This window comes from Rhinatrema bivittatum, chromosome 4 (genome assembly GCF_901001135.1).
Source record: "Rhinatrema bivittatum chromosome 4, aRhiBiv1.1, whole genome shotgun sequence".
Classification (NCBI taxonomy): Eukaryota; Metazoa; Chordata; class Amphibia; order Gymnophiona; family Rhinatrematidae; genus Rhinatrema; species Rhinatrema bivittatum.
Window position 1 is genome coordinate 107,193,679 of NC_042618.1, and position 20,478 is coordinate 107,214,156.

Consider the following 20,478-nt stretch of genomic DNA (forward strand, 5'->3'; position numbering starts at 1 on the left):
GATCAGCTCTATTTGGGCTAGACTCCGGTCCGACACAAGGGTCCTCCCGTGTGGAAACCCTCCGAGGTGGTAGCCATATTGGTTGTGTGGTTGCCATCGCCATTTTCACTTGATCGCCGCCCTGTCTGCCGATTCGATCTGTGCACACAGAGGCGAGCCGTGCACACACAATCACGTGCGTACATCGACGCGCACAGCCACACACTTCTCTGTGCTGGGCGCATAAGTAAACCCAGTGCACCCAGCGGAGCGTGCATCCAACCTACACGCACAACTTCGGCGCACCCGGAGTGCATAACTAAGTCTCCCGGCGTACACTTGAACGCACAAACCGGAGTTTTCGGCAATCCTACATGCACAACCATGGCACCACTGGACAAGAAGCTCAAGGCTCAGGGCCTCTGCCCAGCATGCCACATCAGAGTTGCGCAGCACGAAGAGGCCATGGCCCTGTGTCTACAGTGCGATGAGGCTCTGCGTGAACCAGGCCAAGGTCCTCTCCAGAAGGCACTGGGATCCAGCTCCATCGACAGTAACCGGATCTGGCTACCCCCGGCAGAAGCCTCCCTCAAACAGGACTCCCCAGGGACGCGGCGCCTCTCAATTTAGACCCAGCATCTTTCTCCTGGGTAGAATTCTTCAAAGGCCTACATACTTTGTCCACATGCAACCGGCGCCCCCGATTACACAGCCTGCCCCAGAGGACCCAAACATCCCGGGACTCTCTAAACCCAGAGAAGTGTCCCTCCCGCCTCAAAGCCCCAACTTTGGGACACAAATACCTCGGACGAGGATCAAGACTCTCTGGAGGAAGGGAAAATCCCTCCAGGATCAGAACCTTACCGGACCATGAGGTGTTTCTTTGCTAAAGACGAACTATCAGACCTCGTGGCTCACAGCCTGAAAGAGCTTGCTATCCCAGGCACAAGTGCCACAGGGGAACCAAAGACAAACCCCCTCTTCGAGGGACTCCATCAGACCTCCCGCCATTTCCCTTTGCTGCAGGCCGTTCAACAGCTGACTGACCTGGAATGGGAGGCTTCAGAGGCCACGTTCAAGGGGGGGGACCTACCCTGGCAGCCCTATACCCCCTGGACCCAGCTGCCAAAGACCTCCTGGCATTCCCCAAAGTGGATGCCATGGTCTGCACGGTCTCAAAGCGCACTACCATCCCAGTCGAGGGAGGAGCGGTACTCAAGGATGCCCAGGACAGACATCTCGAATCCATCCTTAAACAGTCATTCGACGTTTCAGCTATGTCACTAAAGATCGCGGCCTGCTGTGCCTTGGTGATACGCACCTGCTTCTCAAAGACCAGGGACGCCACCATACCCGTCGAAGCACTAGAACCAGCAGTATCATTCCTCACGGATGTGACCTCCAACCCGTTGCGCACCGAAGCCAGAGGCGTTCTGTCCGTTGTGGCAGCCAGAAGACAACTCTGGCTCAGAAGCTGGTCAGCCAACGAGACATCCAAGGCGAGACTCACGAGAATGCCCTTTAAGGGAAACCTCCTGTTCGGAAGCAATCTGGAGAAGTTAGCCGACAAACGCAAATCCCCAGTACCGCGGCTACCGGAGGACAAGCATAAGAGAAGCCAGCGCCCCCCCCCCCCCCGAACATCTAAGGGCAGAGGATCACAGCGCTTCAAACCATACAGAAGTACATATCAAGCATCTCGCCCCGCAGGCAGGGGCCAGTCGTTTCGGAACAAACACAACAAAAGGGGAGCCGGCGCTGGTCCAGGCCCCAGCCGCACCCCACAATGAAGATCAACCGACCGAGATAACTTCGGACAAGTTGGGTCCTAACCATCATTCGAGAGGGATATTATCTGGACTTCCACAACATCCCTCCGGACAAGTTTGTTAAATCTCCCTGCCACTACCCTTTCAAGAGGACGGCAGTGGAATCTACACTGACCAAATTGCTCAACTTAAAGGCCATAACGCCGGTGCCCACGCAACAAGAAAATACGGGGCACTATTCCATCTATTTTATCGTTCCCAAGAAAGAGGGTACGTTCCGGCCCATCCTGGACCTCAAGTTCATCAACCGCCACCTGAGGGTACCTCGCTTCCGCATGGAAACCCTACACTTGGTCATAAGGGCGATACAGCTGGGAGAATTTCTCACATCCCTGGATCTGTCAGAAGCCTACCTGCACATCCCGGTCCATCACGAGCATCAGCGTTTTTTATGCTTCGTGATCCGGGACCACCACTACCAGTTCCGGGCACTACCCTTTGGGCTAGCCACAGCACCCCGAACATTCACCAAAATCATGGTTGTAGTGGCGGCGACACTGAGGAAAGAAGGAATCCTCGTACACCCATATCTGGACGATTGTCTGATCAGGGCAAAATCCCCAGAGAAAAGTCATCAGGCGACCACCAGAGTCAAAACTCTACTGGAGAACCTAGGGTGGGTGATCAACACAAACTAGAGCTGTCTGCAGCCCTCCCAATCTCTGGAATACCTGGGAGTCCGGTTCGACACAAGACAAGGTCATTCTGACTCCTATAAGGAGAACAAAACTGATGAACCAATTGCGAAATCTGTTAAGCAGTCTTCGCCCCAAGGTGTGGGACTTTCTCAGAGTCCTCTGTCTCATGACATCCACACTGGAAGTGGTCCCATGGGCAAGAGCTCACATGCGACCTCTACAGCGTTCCCTACTGTAACGATGGAATCCGATGTCCCAAAATTACTCCGTTCGCCTCCAGCTCCCGGTGGAAGTTCGAACCCAGCTACAATGGTGGCTACAAGAAAACCATCTGAGCAAACGAGTAAGGCTATCCCTGCTGACCTGGATCCTGCTCATCACGGATGTGAGCCTACGAGGGTGGCTCACATCTGTGAGCCACCCTCGTAGGCTCACATCCATGCCAGGAACTGACCGCCCAGGGGCAATGGGACGAGGAAGAATCGGGATGGAACATCAACCGACTGGAAGCACGGGCAGTCAGGCTAGCCTGCCTATGGTTCAGTCACAGACTCCGGGGCGAATCGGTCAGCATCATGTCGGACAACGCCACAACAGTGGCCTACATCAACCACCAGGGAGGAACCAGAAGCCAACAGGTGTCCCTGGAAATAGACCCCCTAATGGCATAGCGGAATCAAACCTACAAGAGATCTCAGCCGCCCACATGGCGGGAAAAGACAACGTCGCTGTGCTTTACGTCAGCAGAGAAAGTCTAGACCCAGGGGAATGGAGGCTATCCAACACAGCCTTCCAGTTGATAGTAAACCGCTGGGGAACACCAGCCATGGACTTCCTGGCAAGCCGGTCAAACACCCAAGTTCCCAAATTCTTCAGTCGCAGACTGGAACCACAATCCCAAGGGATCGATGCTCTTGTCCAGACCTGACCACAGGAAATCCTGCTATATGCCTTCCCACCATGGCCGCTACTGGGTGGAATCATCCGCAAGATAGATCACCACAGGGGACCAGTACTTCTAGTGGCCCCGGACTGGCCAAGAAGACCATGGTTTGCAGACATGCGAAGACTACTGATAGAGGGAGCCCTCTACCTCCTCACAGGGATCTGCTCCAACAAGGCCCGATCCTCCACAAAGGCCCAACTCTATTCTCCCTTATGGTCTGGCCATTGAGAGGACATGCCTGAAGAAGAGTGGATACTCTGGGGCGGTGATTGACACACTTTGATCCGAGCACGCAAGTTTTCCACATCTCTAACCTACATACGAATATGGAGAATATTGGAAGCCTGGTGTGAAGACCGTGACATCCTCCCGCAGACAGTCAAAATACCAAGATTCTGGAATTCCTGCAGAACGGTTTACAGAAGGGGTTGTCTCTCAACTCCAACAAGGTGCAGGTGGCCACGTTGGCCTGCTAGGGAGCCAAGATGGAGGGCGGCAGCCTAGCCTCTCACCCGGACATCTCCCACTTCCTGAAAGGGGTCAAATAGATCCGACCACCTCTAAAATGGCCGGTACCTTTATGGAATCTCAACCTAGTCCTAGACTTCCTAGCAGGAGCCTCCTTCAGACCCACCCGCGTTCTGCCCCTCTGACTACTAACATTGAAGACTGCATTTCTAGTGGCAGTCTGTTTGGCCCATTGCATCTCCGAGCTTCAAGCACTGTCCTGTCGAGAACCCTTCCTCAGGTTCACACCGGGATCCATACAGCTACGCACGGTCCCCTCCTTCCTTCCAAAAGTGGTTTCTCACTTCCATCTAAACCAAACCATCTCGCTGCCATCGCCAGACAAGCATAAGGACTCGGAAGAATCTCGCTGCCTTCGCCATCTTAATGTCGGTAGACTCCTAGTCCGATATCTGGAAAGGACGGAATCCGTACGAAAGACGGACCACTTCTTCATCCTTCACAGCAGGAAGAAACAAGGGGAAGTGGCCTCACGGGCAACCATAGCCCGCTGGATCAAAGAAGTTATTAAGGCGGCCTACGTAGAGGCAGGCAAGCCTCCACCTCTAGAAGTCAAGGCCCATTTCACTAGAGCCCCGGTAGTGTCCTGGGCGGAAACCAAGATGCTGTCACCCGCCGAGATCTGTCGGGCAGCGACATGGTCCTCCATCCACACCTTCTCTAGGTTCTACCACCTGGATGTTCAGGCTCGGGAGGACACAGCATTCACAAGTGGGCCACAGGCAGCCTCCCACCCAGTTTGGGAGTAGCTTTTGTACATCCCATTGGTCCTGAGTCCATCTGCTACATGCTAGGAAATGGAGAAATTACCTGATAATTTCGTTTTCCTTAAAGTAATTTCTCCATTTCTTATATTTTTGTATTTTGCTCTTTCTTAAGTATTCCACTGTTCAGAAACTTTAGTTTCTCAGGCTTTCTATTTTGGTTTTATCTGCATATTTCTGTTTCTAATTTGTAGTCTCTTAATTCTATGTTAGGTAAAGATCGGTCTCTGTTTTGCCTGTGTGTGTGTGACTGAAATGCAGTTTTTCTGCTAGCGTGTAGTTTCTCTGTAGTAGTAGTCCAGCTTGTTCTGTTATTCCAGTAGGTGATGTATTGATGTTCTAGGGCCTGGTGTAGTATTTGCATTGCTGCTTTTTCATAAGGTTGCTGTTTGAATCCTGAAAGTCAGTGCTGTATGGCAAGGTTCTAGATGCCTCTTTCTTTGCAAGAGTTTGTTACTTCACAAAATAGCAGTGGAGGGATATTTTTTGCTGAGGTGACACCAGAATTTGAAATGTTTTTTTCATGTTGTAATGTGAATTGCCCTAGCTCTGTGCTGCACCTGTTCTGATTATTAATTATATTGTATTGTATTTATGAAGATTTCTGGTTTTCTGCAAAGATTAATTTTTGTTTTATTACATGATTGGATCTGATTGTTTTCTATACTTGTGCATTTATAAACTGCAATAAATATAAAAAATTCTGATTAATAAGGAATTTTTAATGCTGGTAAGTGCTTGAAATAATTGAGCTAAAATGTTTTAAAGTTTCATGCATGATGCATAATGGCTGTTGCAAATTACTTAGCCATTCTAGGGTGCAGTATATGGCATTATTTATCAATAAGAAAACAACTAGTAGGTCTCAGACCTGCATGCCTACAGTCCACCCATGTTAACCTTGTGCCCACCCAAAAAATCAATTGTGGCTACGCCATTGCTATACTACATCATATTTAAGCTTGTGCACATCCTCTATTTTATTAGATTAATAGGTGAACTTTGTTAGAGTAAAAAGAGAGAGAGAGAGGATTTCTTCTGACTCCTGGTGTGCTGCTGTAATTTTTACTTTGTCCTGGTATTTGATGTCTGGTCCGGTATCTCTGCTGCAGGAGGAAGATTTGAAGTGGGTGGAAGAGAATGTCCCTTCTTCAGTGACTGATGTGTAAGTATTCCTATTGTTCTTTAAGAACATAAGAAATTGCCATGCTGGGTCAGACCAAGGGTCCATCAAGCCCAGCATCCTGTTTCCAACAGAGGCCAAAACCAGGCCACAAGAACCTGGCAATTACCCAAACACTAAGAAGAACCCATCCTACTGGTACAATTAATAGCAGTGGCTATTCCCTAAGTAAAATTGATTAATAGCCATTAATGGACTTCTCCAAGAACTTATCCAAACCTTTTTTGAACCCAGCTACACTAACTGCACTAACCACATCCTCTGGCAACAAATTCCAGAGCTTTATTGTGCGTTGAGTGAAAGAATGTTCTCCGATTAGTCTTAAATGTGCTACTTGCTAACTTCATGAAATGCCCCCTAGTCCTTCTATTATTCGAAAGTGTAAATAAGAGTCACATCTACTCGTTCAAGACCGCTCATGATTTTAAAGACCTCTATCATATCCCCCCTCAGCCGTCTCTTCTCCAAGCTGAACAGCCCTAACCTCTTCAGCCTTTCGTCATAGGGGAGCTGTTCCATCCCCTTTATCATTTTAGTTGCCCTTCTCTGTACCTTCTCCATCGCAACTATATCTTTTTTGAGATGCGGCGACCAGAATTGTATTCTGCACCTTGGTGCAGAATACAATTCTGCACCATGGTGAGACCGCACCTTGAACAGTATTCAAGGTGCGGTCTCACCATGGAGCGATACAGAGGCATTATGACATTTTCCGTTCTATTAACCATTCCCTTCCTAATAATTCTTAACATTCTGTTTGCAGCACACTGAGCCGGCGATTTTAAAGTATTATCCACTATGATGTCTAGATCTTTTTCCTGGGTGGTAGTTCCTAATATGGAACCTAACATCGTGTAACTACAGCAAGAGTTATTTTTCCCTATATGCAACACCTTGCACTTGTCCACATTAAATTTCATCTGCCACATTAAATTTCATCTGCCAATCTTCCAGTCTTGCAAGGTCCTCCTGTAATGTATCACAGTCTGCTTGTGATTTAACTACTCTGAATAATTTTGTATCATCCGCAAATTTGATAACCTCACTCGTCGTATTCCTTTCCAGATCATTTATATATATATATTTGGAATAGGTAAAAATGGTGATCCAACTGAACTTCCTACAGCAGGGGTCGGAAACCTTTTTGGCTGAGAGAGCCATGAACGCCACATATTTTAAAATGTAATTCCGTGAGAGCCATACTAACTACAATCCCCCACCCTCCTGACCCCCCCCCCCCCCCCCCAAAGACCTACCAAAAGTCCTTGGTGGTCCAGGGCTCGCAGACAAATCTTTAATAAAAAAGTAAAAATCTAACAAACCCCCACCCTCCTGATGCCCCCCAAGACCTCAAATTAATTTACTACAACCCCCACCCTCCTGACGCCCCCAAGACCTCCAAAATTAATTTACTACAACCCTCCACCCTCCTGGCCCCCCCCCCCCCCCCCCCCCCGCCAAGACCTGCCAAAAGTCTCTGGTGGTCCAGGCTCGCAGACAAATCTTTAATAAAAAGTAAAAATCTAATAAAACCCCCCACCCTCCTGACTCCCCCCAAGACCTCCAAAATTAATTTACTACAACCCTCCACCCTCCTGGCCCCCCCCCCCCTCCAAGACCTGCCAAAAGTCCCTGGTGGTCCAGCGGGGGTCCAGGAGCAGTCCGGGAGCGATCTCCTGGACTTGGGCTGTCGGCTGCCAGTAGTCAAAATGGCGCTGACGGCCCTTTGCCCTCACTATGTCACTGGGGTCGACCAATGGCGGCGGTAGCCCCTGTGACATAGTAAGGGCAAAGAGCCGTCGGCACCATTTTGACTACTGGCAGCCGACTGCCCAAGTCCAGGAGATCGCTCCCTGACCGCTCCTGGACCCCCGCTGGACCACCAGGGACTTTTGGCAGGTCTTGGGGGGCGTCAGGAGGGTGGAGGGTTTTGTTAGATTTTTACTTTTTTATTAAAGATTTGTCTGCGAACCAGATGCAGCCATCAAAAGAGCCACAGCTGGCTCGTGAGCCATAGGTTCCCGACCCCTGTCCTACAGTGTAAGAGAGGTGCAAAGTATTACATATATATAATAAATGTATACTGTATGTGATCTTTATAAGCTGCCTAGGACAGAAATCTGATAATAGATGGGGTATAAATGATTGTAAATAAAATGTAATATTAACATTAATTTCCTCCATAGGGTATATCCCTTATTACTGAATTCCAGAAAAAATATGATTACAGGATGGAATTACATAAAAATGAAGGGGGTCCTATGTGGCCTCAAAAGTTGATATACAGCATCTGTGGATAATCCTTACATGGGACCAATTGTAATTGTGATCCCTTTTATTGACCCCACATAAGAATTATCCAGAGATGCTCTGCATGACCTTTTAAGACCAGAGCTCTTTTCTTCAGATGTAAATGTGAATTTGGAGCGAGAGGATATAATGTGCTATGATAAAATTAACTGAAGTATGCTCAGACTTGAAATTGGGATAATGTATTTGATCATGTTTTGATATGGTTTATTGGCTTATCAACTTTTTGTGTAACTGTCCAAACAGAGCAGTAAAACTACCTAAATTCCTTTAAGTATACATTTTTCTGCTAGTTGTGATTTTACATCCTTGATCTATAAATTAAATTAATTTTTCAAGATTTTTAGGTGTTTTAGGTGTAAAGTAAGAGTGAATACCTGTTGTGGATGCATATCTACATATTCCCATTTACCAGGAACATCAGTGTTTCCTGTGCTTTGCCATTTTGGGATGTTCTCATCAATTTCAAGCCCTGCCCTTCAAGCTGGCTATGGAGCCCAGGACCTTCTCCAAAGTCAGGGTGGTGGTAGTGGCGTCTTTATGCAAGGAGGAATTCTAGTCCATCCGTATCTGGACAACTGGTTGATTCGGGCCAAGAGTGCAGAAGAGTCACTTGGCTTCTCGCAAGGTGATCTCCTTGCTGTAGGATCCAGGCTGGGTAGTGAACTCTGTCAAGAGCAGTTTACAGCCGTCTCAGACACTAGAATATCTCGGCGTCTGATTCAATAACGAGAAGGATAGAATGTTTCTGTCAGAGCTTCGCATTTGAAAATGAATTACTCAAGTTCGGCCCCAAGAAGTTCTGTTCACCCGATGGTGTGGTCTTATCTGCAAGTCCTAGGATCGATGGCAGCCATGTTGGACAATGTTCCTAGGTGAGGGACCGCATGAGGTCCCTCTAGCACATGTTGCTCTCCCGGTGGAATCCAGAGTTACAGGAGTACATGATGAGACTACACTTGCTATTGGAGGTGAGCGTCCAGTTGCAGTGGTGGTTACAAGTAGATCATTTCAGGAAGGGAGTTTTCTTGGAGACACCAGACTGGTTGGTGCTCACAATAGATGCGAACCTTCTGGGTTGGGGTCTCACTGTCAAGAGTTGGTGGCACAAGATTGTGGAGTTTTGAGGAGCAGCAGTGGATATTCAGTCGGTTAGAAGCATGTGTGGTTCGTCTGGGATGCTTGTGGTTCGCCGAGCAACTAGAAGCTCGATTGGTGAGAATGTCAGACAGTGGCCTACATCAAGGCAGAACCAGAAGCCAAGTGTCGGTGGAGATGGGATGCGCTCATGATGTGGGCAGAACATTTCCAGGACGTATCCGCCTTCCACATTGCCAGGAAGGACAATGTACAGGCCGACTTCTTCAGCAGACAGTTCTTGAATCCAGGAGAGCGTGAGTTGGTGGACAAAGCCTTTCAACTCATAGTGGCGCGCTGAGGTCATCCGTATCTGGATTTGCTGGTGACTGCAGATAACGCAAAGGTTTCACGGTTCTTCAGTTTCAGAAGGGATACAAGAGCTGTAAGTATCAATGCTCTCGTTCAGGTCTGGCCATGGAGTAAGGTGTTGTATGCCTTCCCACCATGGCCATTGATAGGCAGGGTCATTCAGAAGATTGCGAGTCAGACCTAAACTGTACTTCTCGTGGCTCCAGTATGCTGATATTCAGAGACTACTGGTGGACAGTCCTCTCAGATAACAATTCAGGGAGGATAAGTTGTGCTAGGGGCCCATACTGCACAATGGTCCAGATTGATTTTGAGAGGGCTTGGTTGCTGAAGCGAGTTTATTCTTTTGCATTGATTTCCACTTTGCTCCAGGCCAGGAAATCTTCTACATCTCTAGCTTATGTTAGAGTTTGGAGATTGTTCGAAAGCTGGTGTGAAGAGCAAGGTTCTGAAATTCCACTGATACTGGACTACCTGTTGCACCTGCCTGAGGCTGGCTTGAAGACCACCTCCATGATATGCCATAGGGGATGGATGGCGCATCCATCTCCACCCATCCACTCGTGGGGTGTTTTTATGCGAGGTTTACTGCAGCTTAAGCCTCCAGTACGACTCCCAGTGGTCTCCTGGGACCTCAATGTGGTCTTGACTCATCTCATGAGGGCACTAAATGAGCCCTTGAGATCTTGCGAACTGAAGTGCCTATCCTGGAAGATTATCTTCCTAGTGGCAGTCACCTTAACACACAGGGTCAGTGAACTTCAGGCTTTGGTATTATACCCACCTTATACAAACATTTTCCATGATAAGGTGGTTTTACGTATGCATCTGAAATTCCTTCTGAAGATGGTCACGGAGTTCCAAGGCCACACACTCACCAGGGTAAGCGTGTCCTGCACACTCTAGACTGTAAAAGGGCCCTGGCCTCTTACTTGGATCGGATGGCATCTCACCGCTAGTCCAGGCAACATTTTGTCTCCTTTGACAAGAACAGGTTGGGAGTCGCAGTATCCAAACAGGCAGTATCCAACTGGCTAGTGGACTGTATTTCTTTCTGCTGTGCACAAGCCGGTCTGCAACTTGAGGGCCATATCAAAGCTCATTTGGTTCGAGCCATGTTTGCTTCAATAGCTCATTTGCGTGCGGTACCCATTTATGAGATCTGCAGGGTGGCAACCTGGAGTTCGCTCCACACCTTTGCCTCCCCTTATTGTTTGTCACATCACCTGTCTTTATCCAGTCTTTTCGGTCAGTTGGTACTCCGTAATCTTTTTTTTTTTTAGTCATAAAACCCAACTCTTCATACCTCTGAACCCTGGTTCAGGCTATCTCCCAGTGTTATAGCAGCACTAGTTGTTGTGCATGTTTGCACCTGTTAAATGCTGCACATCTTATGTTTGGGAGCAGCCTGTAGTTACACATTCACCCATGTGTGAGGACTACCATCCTGCTTGTCCTTGGAGAAAGCAGAGTTGCTTACCTGTAACAAGTGCTCTCCAAGGACAGCAGAATGTTAGTCCTCACGAAACCCGCCCACCACCCCGCAGAGTTGGGTTTCTTTGTTTTATTTTCCATGAATTCTAGGATATAAGAGGGACTCTGTATGGATAGGGGCATACTGAGCATGCTCAGTGTGTCTGTCAAAGTTTCTAGAAACTTTGACAAAGGCTTTCCATGCCATCTCCATGTTATGATGTCACCCATGTATGAGGACTAACGTTCTGCTGGCTTTGGAGAGCACATTACAGGTAAGCAACTCTGCTTTGGGGGTTTTTTTTTCCTGGGAGGAGATAGAAAAGGAGGTATAAATGTGATTTCTCATTACACCAATTTAGAGTTTATTGGGTCTTTGGAAAGAGAGAAAGATACTGATCTCTTCTACAGATAAAGTTCTTATTATACAATGTTTGCATGTGGCTAGGCGCACACCATTGCTTTGTTTTGGTAGTGAATTCATATTAAATCTTTCTGTTTATGTAACTTTTATTCCTTTTCATTTTTCCATTGATTTATGTACTGTTTGTTGCAATTTGTATTTACTGTAAGGTTCCCTGGGCAGAGTGCCATATAAAAGCTGGAATTCTATTAGTATGTGATAGCTTTTTCATTGTAGGCCTCTTGGGAATCTCTGGTCCCACCATTCTATAGAATTTAGTCATCCTACAAGTGGCTCCTCCCAAAGATTTGTATATAGTTCTAAGGGAGGGACTGTAGCTTTTGTGTACCCTTTACTCTTCTTTAGATTACAACGTGTCTTTCTGAGAAAATGTGGCTATTAAAACATAGAAACTGCCTTTCATATTTGAAAGAGAAACTTTTATGAAAATCAATAAAAAATTAAAAGGTAAAGTATGCTAAATGTTCTAATTTTGTAATTGGTTATCTTTCTCTGCCTTTTGTAGTGCTCTGCCAGCTCTTCTGGACTCAGATGAGGTCAGTAAATTCTGTTACATATGATCTTATTACACAGAACAGGACTTCTGAAAGTAAATTAGTCAGTTGTACCCATTAGTCAAGGGACTACTGTGTTGGAGAGGATGCCATGCAGGGACTCTGGAAAATTAAGGCCCGTGGCTTTGGTTAATCTGTGTTAAATGCAGATTAATTCTTTCTCTAATGTGCTAATAGAAAAAAATATCTTCGCTTGAATCTTGAAAGAAATGTCTGTGCATCAAATCAAAATATTTTTTCTATAGTAATGTATAAAATTTAGTTTTATAAGCAGTAGTGATGGCCACTCCAGTAAGAACTTGATTTTGTTTTAAGCAATTGGGTGGTTCACAGCATAAAATATATAAATGTATTTTTACATAGCTATGCAGCTGAATATTCCTGTGTTTGGTACTACTTAGATAAGTCATATCCGTCTACGTTTAGACCTGCTATTGAGCATGTCTGACCTAGACAGATAACTTACCCAGCTAAGTAGCACTGCACCGTTACACCCATTACCTGCCCACATGTTATCTGGCTAAGTTCTTAGCTGGATAAATGACTTATCCGGCTAAGTGGCAATTGCTGAATGTTGCCGGATATTCAGTGGCCACCACTTAGCCAGTAAAACTTATCTGGCTAAGTAGTGTTTGCATAATTACCTCACGACATTTTCTCTTTGGCGTTACATGTCTGTATAGTCCAAGCTTAATCTTGATTTATTTAAGTGTAGATAAATATATATACTTATGAATAAAAGTACCTGGATTTTGAAAAGGTTGGAGTAACTCTTTATTACTTGGTCTCCTTGCATGTTTAAAACCTTTACAAGTATTACAGAATGCCTCAGCAAGATTATTAGGATCTAAGGAATTCGACCATATTACACCTTCCTTGATTTCATTACACTGGCTACCAGTGCAATTTAGAATTTATTATAAACTATTAACTTTAATATTCAAAATTATGCATTCAAGTGATACTGGTTTGATTGGTGTTGCATTACATCTATATACCCCACAATGAGCATTAAGGTCTCAAAACAAAGGGCTTTTGGTTGTTCCAACAATGAGTGCATACTGACGCAAGTAAGAGATTGTGTATTTTCCTTAGCCAATCCTAAACTCTGTTGCGAATGATAACAGTTAGGAAGAGATTTAAATGTGAGCTGAAGACATGGTTGTTTAAAAATCTTGCTTAAAAGTAAGAGAGTGAAACATACATTGACGAGAGATATTTTGGATTGAAAGCCTGAATGATATAATGAGATGTAATGTGGCGATATTTTATTATGTTTTAGTTATATATTTAAAATTAAAGTATATAAAATATATAACACATACAAAAATTAATGTGTATTAGTTCAATTTTATTTTGTTTTCATTTTTTATTTAATTTTATGAATGTTTATTTTGTAAACCGTTGTGATCTTGGTATGGAATGACTGTATATAAAATATTGAAATAAATAAGTGAGAGGACCCTTCACAAGGCTCCATTTTTTTTAATTTTAGGAGAGAATGATTACACACTTTGAAAGGTCCAAAATGGAATGAAAGACAGACACAGAGAAAATGGAGTTGAACAGCTTGCCTGTACTGTATTTCTAAAGGTGGTCGACGTCTGAAATTCGTCATACTCCTGCCTCACCAAAAGAAGGCAGCAGTCCCATCCTACTGATCTACGTCGATACATTTCCCTCAGGAACTGAGCTGGGAGCATTGCACACACTTTTTTTTTTTTTTTTTTTTTTGGTAAAACTTCTCCAAGTGGGACTCCAAAGGATTTTAGAGAGGGACAATTATGAACATTCTGAATATATTGTACTGTACTATAATCTATGACTGCCTGTCCCAGGCTAAAGTTTTGAAATAATTGCAATGTATATCATTTCAGCACCTTCTGTACATCTTGGAATGTAATTTAGTCTGTCAGAAGTTCTTTGTGCCTGATTGATTGAGGAACTGTGAAATGAAGAGCAAAATTAGTTTCCACAGTGGTTTTTGCTTTTATAAAGTCCTTTTGACTATTTTTAATTTCCGGGAGTGCATGTGGCATTTTGGTTTACAACCACTGGGCTTTTCTGAATCCATTGATTAGCTTGCAAACAAAAGCCAAAACATAACTGAAAAATGACACATTGAGTAATGATCTGCTAATGTCACTTCTAACAAATTCAAGTGCAATTTTGTTTACAAGACAAGTTGTGTGCTAAGGAGTTTTATATTTTCAATGTGACAATAGAGCACTAGACATGTTCACGTGAATAACACAATTTGTGGACAGCAACACATGCAGAGACTTCTGCTGTGACTTTTTCCTGTTTTCCTCTGCAGGAAACGAGGCTGGCCTTTGCCCCTTTAGATGCCAGACAGCTCTGTAGCTACCATGTTGGCTTTGATAGCTTTTATGTTGAATGAATAGTTTGATTTGTGGCCTCAGTGTTAAACAGCAAAAACAAATTGTTTGTCTTGTTGAAGTTGAAACTCTGGGTGGTGATGAATGGGCTTTTGTTTTGGAAACAAGAGTCCAGTATGAATCCTTCACACTCTTGCCATTTGAGTGAGACTTCTGTAATCAAGTGTTCTTGTCCTTTTTATAAATATGAAAAAAATCAATAAGATGGTGTTTTGGGTCAGTTTGTCTTTTATAGTATATATTTTTTGTAATTTTTTTTTCTTCTCCTCAATGTCAAATCTCTCAGTAGTTTACCTTAAACTGATCTCGATGAAATAGAACTTGAAATGTTTGGGATATAGAGTAGATTTTACTACTTGGCCAAATTCAGTACTGCCCCATGTTTGTTCCCTGTTGCAGCAAGAACAAGTGTTATATTTAGGATCCAGCAGTTGTGTGTTGGCTCTTTGTGATCACTGGTTTTAGATATGATTGGACTAATCCATTGAGGCTTCATTTTTAGATAGAACTGATGTACATTGCCATGTTCTTGTCCCTTAACTTCCTATTGGTAGTAGTGCTGCCTGTTACTTGATCAGATACAAGCAAGTGTAGGTTCTTCATACATCTCACTTGCCTAAGTGACATCACCTCTTCTGATGGCTCCTTCTGTTTTTGTCCCACCGATGGCACGGTTCACAAGGCTTAGAGCACCCTTCACTCTACAGCTTCTGGCCACTCATCTCCGTGCTCACCAGTGCTCCTCTGTCCATAGCTTGGTTAGTAAAGTTCACAGTGAAAACAGTATAAAATTCAAGATGCCTTTTATGTGTGGTTGATGTCCTTACATTTAACTTCTCATCAGTAAACAATGTCTGATGACAGAAACCTATCCTGAGCTTTGTTCTCAGGGGTGGGGGAAGGATGCGAGTTTGTGTGAAGAAACAGAGCATGTAAAATATGATTTTAACCAATAAACTAAGTAATTTTAAGCTGGAATTAGCTACAGTGTCTTGGAGTTGAGCTGATTCAAGTACTCTTGGATGAAGAATCAAGCTATTTCTTTTATAGGAAGTGAATCTGAACAAGGTGCTGCTAAAAAAAAAAAAAAAACCAAAACAAAACAAACCCCAAAAAAAACAAAACTTCAGGATAACATTATTCAAAAGTACAGATTATGGCAGACTATAACAACATTTTAATATGGTTGAATATTCCTTGATGTTCTGATAAGTCTATCATTGTAAAGTGGAACTGTTTGATATCACCAAGACTGCCGCAATCAGGCCATCTCTCCAAAGTCTAGTAGCTCTGGGTTAAGGAAACTATTGCAGAAAGTCATGGTGAAGCCTAAGACTACTTTCGATAAACTACAGAGGTCTCTGGCTGAGATTGGGGAAAATATTGACTGGTCAACAATTTCAAGATTACTCCACAAACTTGGCCTTTTATATTTTATTTATTTATTTATTTATAGATAGGCTTTTCTTTGCTGACATTCGTAAGGCACATCATGCCGGCTTACATTGAACTGAAAAGGAGGAAAATACAATGAACAGAATAACATATCCTAGTTAAAGCAAATGGTGTAAAATATGAGCATGGTAAAAACATATGATTATATATAATAACATAAAAAGAACTGATAGGGAGGGTAGAAAAGGTAGAAAGAGAAAAACTTTGTACAATCTATACAACTTTATCTTTATCATTGTGTATGTAAAACAGGGGTTACAAATGTGCAGAATATTCCAGGGGGAGAGGGTAAGGGGCACTGATGGAAAAGGGAGGAGAGGAAGGGGTATGGGGCACAGGAGGAAAGGGGAGGAGGGGGAAGGGCTGGCAGTGGAAAAGTCTTGGAGAAAGGTCCATTTAGGAGAGGATATGAGCGAATCCACTACTGAAGAAAAGCCTATGATGTGCCGCATAGTGTTTGCAAAGAAACACTTGAACGCTGCACATGTGAGAGAAGGTTTTGTGATCTGATGAGATCAAAGTTCTTAAAATGGCAGGGAACTGTAAAACTAGGAGACTGGGAATCTGAATGGCAGATGAAAGTTAATGTGAAAAAGTGCAAAATGATGCACATAGCAGGGAAAAAAATCCCAACTACATGTGCACAGTGTTGGGTGAGAGTCACTACCTAAGAAAAGGAGCTTGGAGTGTTCTTTTCTTCTTATCTTGGCCCTTTCACTATAAACTCTATCTGTGACTTATAAGCTAGTTGGTTTCTATTTAGGATTCCAAAGGGCAAGATATAATTTTTCTTAGTTCTATCTTCTGTGGACAATATTAAAATCCTCAGCTTAGTCTACAACAGCAATCAAGAAAAGCAAATAAAATGTTAAGAATGGTCCAAAAGGGAATGGAGAATAAAACAGACAATATAACTTTGCCTCTGCGTCCATCCATGGTGTGATAGCAGGTCGAGCACTGTGTGAAGTTCTGGTTGCTCCATCTCAAAAATAAAACAGTAAAGTGTTTCCCAACCAGTGTGCCTTCAGAGTCAGAAGTGTGCCATGGAACAGTCAAAACTGAGCCACTCGCACAGCTTCCAGCATGGCCCAGTCCTCCACACCAAACCCATCAACTCTAACACCAACACACAAGCCTGCAGAACCCCTAGCCACATAGATCCAAATTACCATAGCCAATGGATGGCATGTACTAACATGCCTTCCATCACCCATCTACACCTCACAGCCACACACCCACTCTTAGCTATAAGCAAGGATACATACTTCTGTTCCCTCCTCCCCAACAGCCATTCTCAGGTACAAGCGCTGTTGTCCATGGATAACACCTGTTACAGGTAAGCAACTTTCGCTTTCTCCATAGACAAGTAATGCAATACAGCCACACAAGTGGGAACTCCAAAGCTGAGGGTTGCTTGTAATTTTAAAATTTGTCCATAATTGCAACCCAGGATGAATTTGTTAAAGCTGTAGCCTTATCCAACTACGGTATAATAAAGAAGAAAGTTGCTTCATACCTGTAGTTGCTTACTGGAATTCAATAATATTTTAGAACATAAGACTTGCATACTGGGTCAGACAAAGGTCCATCAAGCCCAGTATCCTGTTTCTAACAGTGGCCAATCCAAGTCACAAGTACCTGTCAGAATCCCAAGGAGTGCAACTCCACCTTAATAATTTTATGGACTTTTCCTCCAGGAAAGCCTTTTTTAAATGCAGCTGCACAATGAATTCCAGAGCTTAAATATGCATAGATTATTTTTCAATTTGTATAAAAAAAAAAAGACAAGCTTATACTGAAAATGGGTGCACAAGACATGATTGGTGTTCAAAACACAATTTATGCGTATAAAATGTCTTCTGCACATAAAGCATGATTTGTATGCATAAAAGTGTGTACAAAGCACATTTTCTAAATATAAATCATCCTTTATGCACAGAAAACTTCATTTGTGCACAAATTGTGTTACGTGCATAAATTCAAAGTACAGGACCCCTGACCACAAATTCCAGGTTCAACTCCACAAACTAACATTAGTTCAAGTAATTACTCCAGCACTGAGCAGGAGTTTAAATTTCCAGTGTTAAAAAAAACGTGTTTTAAGCTAACGTGTCTCACTTTATGGGGGAGCAATAGCCTGTAATTTCATTAACATGGGCTTTAAATGGTATAAGCACAGCTCCTTGCTGCATCAGGAATAAAGTATGCACCCAAAATAATGTATATATTCACAGGTAAAACTATGCACACAGTCCAGCCTGTTGCATTGGGGCCTCAGGTCAATAGTCCCTGGAGGTTTGGGAATAAATTGATATATAAGTAAGTGAAGGATGAGGAAACAATACAGTACAATATCTGTAAGTATGCAGCATTCAGACTAATGTTGCAGAAACTTCAGGGTTACCCCAATTATGGTTATACAATATGGGCCTGATTTTAAAAAGCATTTACATGTGTATTAACTGGGTTTTACTCGAGTAAATGCACTTTCCCTGTACGTAACATGATCAGTCCAGCAGCATCCATTTCCTTCTAAATGTATCTTGTTATTGCATAAAGCATATATGGAGGTGGAGACTGAGTGGGATTCCCAGTCTTCTAGCCCAGCAAAGATCCCGAGGGACTCCATGGGTCAGGGAAAGGTGGATTCCCGCTTCCCTTCCTTTCCCCCGGGGGATAGGCTGCCTGACCCGGTGGCCCTGGTGGATCCGGGGTTTCAGGATTCTTTCACCCACGATATGGGCAATAAGGGGGACAATGCCACCCAGATGGAGGAGGATGACCCCCAGGTCCTCCATCTGTTCCGATGGGAAAAACTGGATCCCTTGATCTTACACATACTTCAGGAGCTGGAACTCCCTCTGTCTCAGGAAACGTCAGATTTATCTACGGGGGATTCAGCTTTAGCGGGGCTTCGTGCTCCACCGCAGACGTTTCCCTTTCACCCGAAGCTGTCACATTTGTATCCAGTGAGTTGGAGACCTCTTTGAGGGTTACCAGAGCCATGGAAAAATTATATCCACTTCCTAATGATTCGCTTGACCTCTTTAAAAGTTCCAAAAGTGGACCTCGGCAGTCACGGCCATAGCCAAGCATACTACTGTTCCAGTGACTGGAGGCACAGCGCTTAAAGACCTTCAGATAGGAAGTTGGAAAGTGTTGCTCAAGCGCATATTTGAAGTATCCGCTTTAAGAATACGGGCCGCTGTATGCAGTAGCCTTATTTATATTTATTTATTTATTTATTTGAGGTTCTTTATATACCGACATTCGTTTAGTAACATCATGTCGGTTCACATTTAACAAAACTTAGCAGCAGCGCTGGAAAAGATAGAAGATAGCGGCAGTGCTTTACAATTAATATTCAACTTAAGGACATTAGAAGCTTATAACAAGGAAAAATTGGAGCAGGGAATGCAAACAGGGAAGGGGAGGGAGAGGAAAAATGAGAGATGGAAATAAGAAGAATATATTAAAATTAATACATAGGATAAATACATTAAATACATTTATTTATTTATTTAACTTTGTATACCGACTTTCAAGTTAATATCAAGGCGGTTAACAATATTTGAATTCGCAGTAGCAAAATTCACAAAAATCCGTTACCCAAAAAACATATATCTCGCTAATAATTTACATAGTAAACTCAAATACAAAATAATGTCCCATTAAATAAGAAAAAAAAAAAAAAAACCAAAACAAAACATAAAAACAAGATAAAATCTTAATAGTTAAAACATTTTTCAAAATTAAAACCCTCCAGACTTCATCCCCGTTCTTTATCCTGACCTATACCTCCCTTATTCTGTCATTTTTTAGATTTTTCGGCTCCTCTAAACCCTTGCGACTTTTTATGTCTCCTGATAATCCTTTAAGTAAAATAAAGAGAAAAAGAAGAATCGGATGGCCTAGTTAAAAGCCTGTTGAAAAAGCCAGGTCTTTATCAGTTTTTTAAAACTATTAATATTCTCCTCAAGGCGGATTTCAACCGGGAGGGAATTCCACAACCCAGGTCCAGCCAAGGATAATGCTCTTTCTCTCACGGAGCTCAAATGGGCCAATTTGGGTGAGGGAATTGGTAGTAGAGCTTGCCCGAGTGACCTTAGATTGCGAGCTGGAACATGAATACGCAGTGAAGCATTAAGCCATTCCGAATTACTCCCATATATGGTTTTATGGATTAAGGTAAGACATTTATAATGAATGCGGGACTGGACTGGCAACCAATGTAACTTCATCAATGCTGGGGAAACATGGTCATACCTATTTATATTAGACAGCAATCGCGCGGCCGCATTTTGCAGTAATTGTAGGGGACGAATAGTTGACAAAGGAACCCCCAGCAGTAGCGCATTGCAGTAATCTAATTTTGGTAAAATTAGGGCCTGCAAGACTATTCGAAAATCATTTAAATGCAACAGAGGCTTCAGTTTTCTTAACACTCTTAGCTTGTGAAAGCCATCTTTTATAGTAGACTTTATTGAAGATTTCATAGTTAACTCAGAATCAAGAATGAAACCCAGATCTCTTACTTCACGTACAAT

The 20,478-nt window shown here is 43.6% G+C and overlaps 1 protein-coding gene across 2 annotated transcripts in view; it reads left to right on the plus strand.

Annotated features, from left to right (window-relative positions):
• TMEM87A (transmembrane protein 87A) overlaps nt 1-15,454 on the plus strand; it is a 130,797-nt gene extending 115,343 nt beyond the window's left edge. For both annotated transcript variants that reach the window (XM_029598632.1, XM_029598633.1), the window contains exons 16-18: nt 5,797-5,849; nt 12,029-12,059; nt 13,573-15,454. In XM_029598632.1, the coding sequence (XP_029454492.1) occupies nt 5,797-5,849; nt 12,029-12,059; nt 13,573-13,614 (126 nt within the window). In that variant the 3' untranslated portion in view covers nt 13,615-15,454. The remainder of the gene's footprint in view (nt 1-5,796; nt 5,850-12,028; nt 12,060-13,572) is intronic.
• The last annotated feature ends 5,024 nt before the right edge of the window (nt 15,455-20,478 follow it).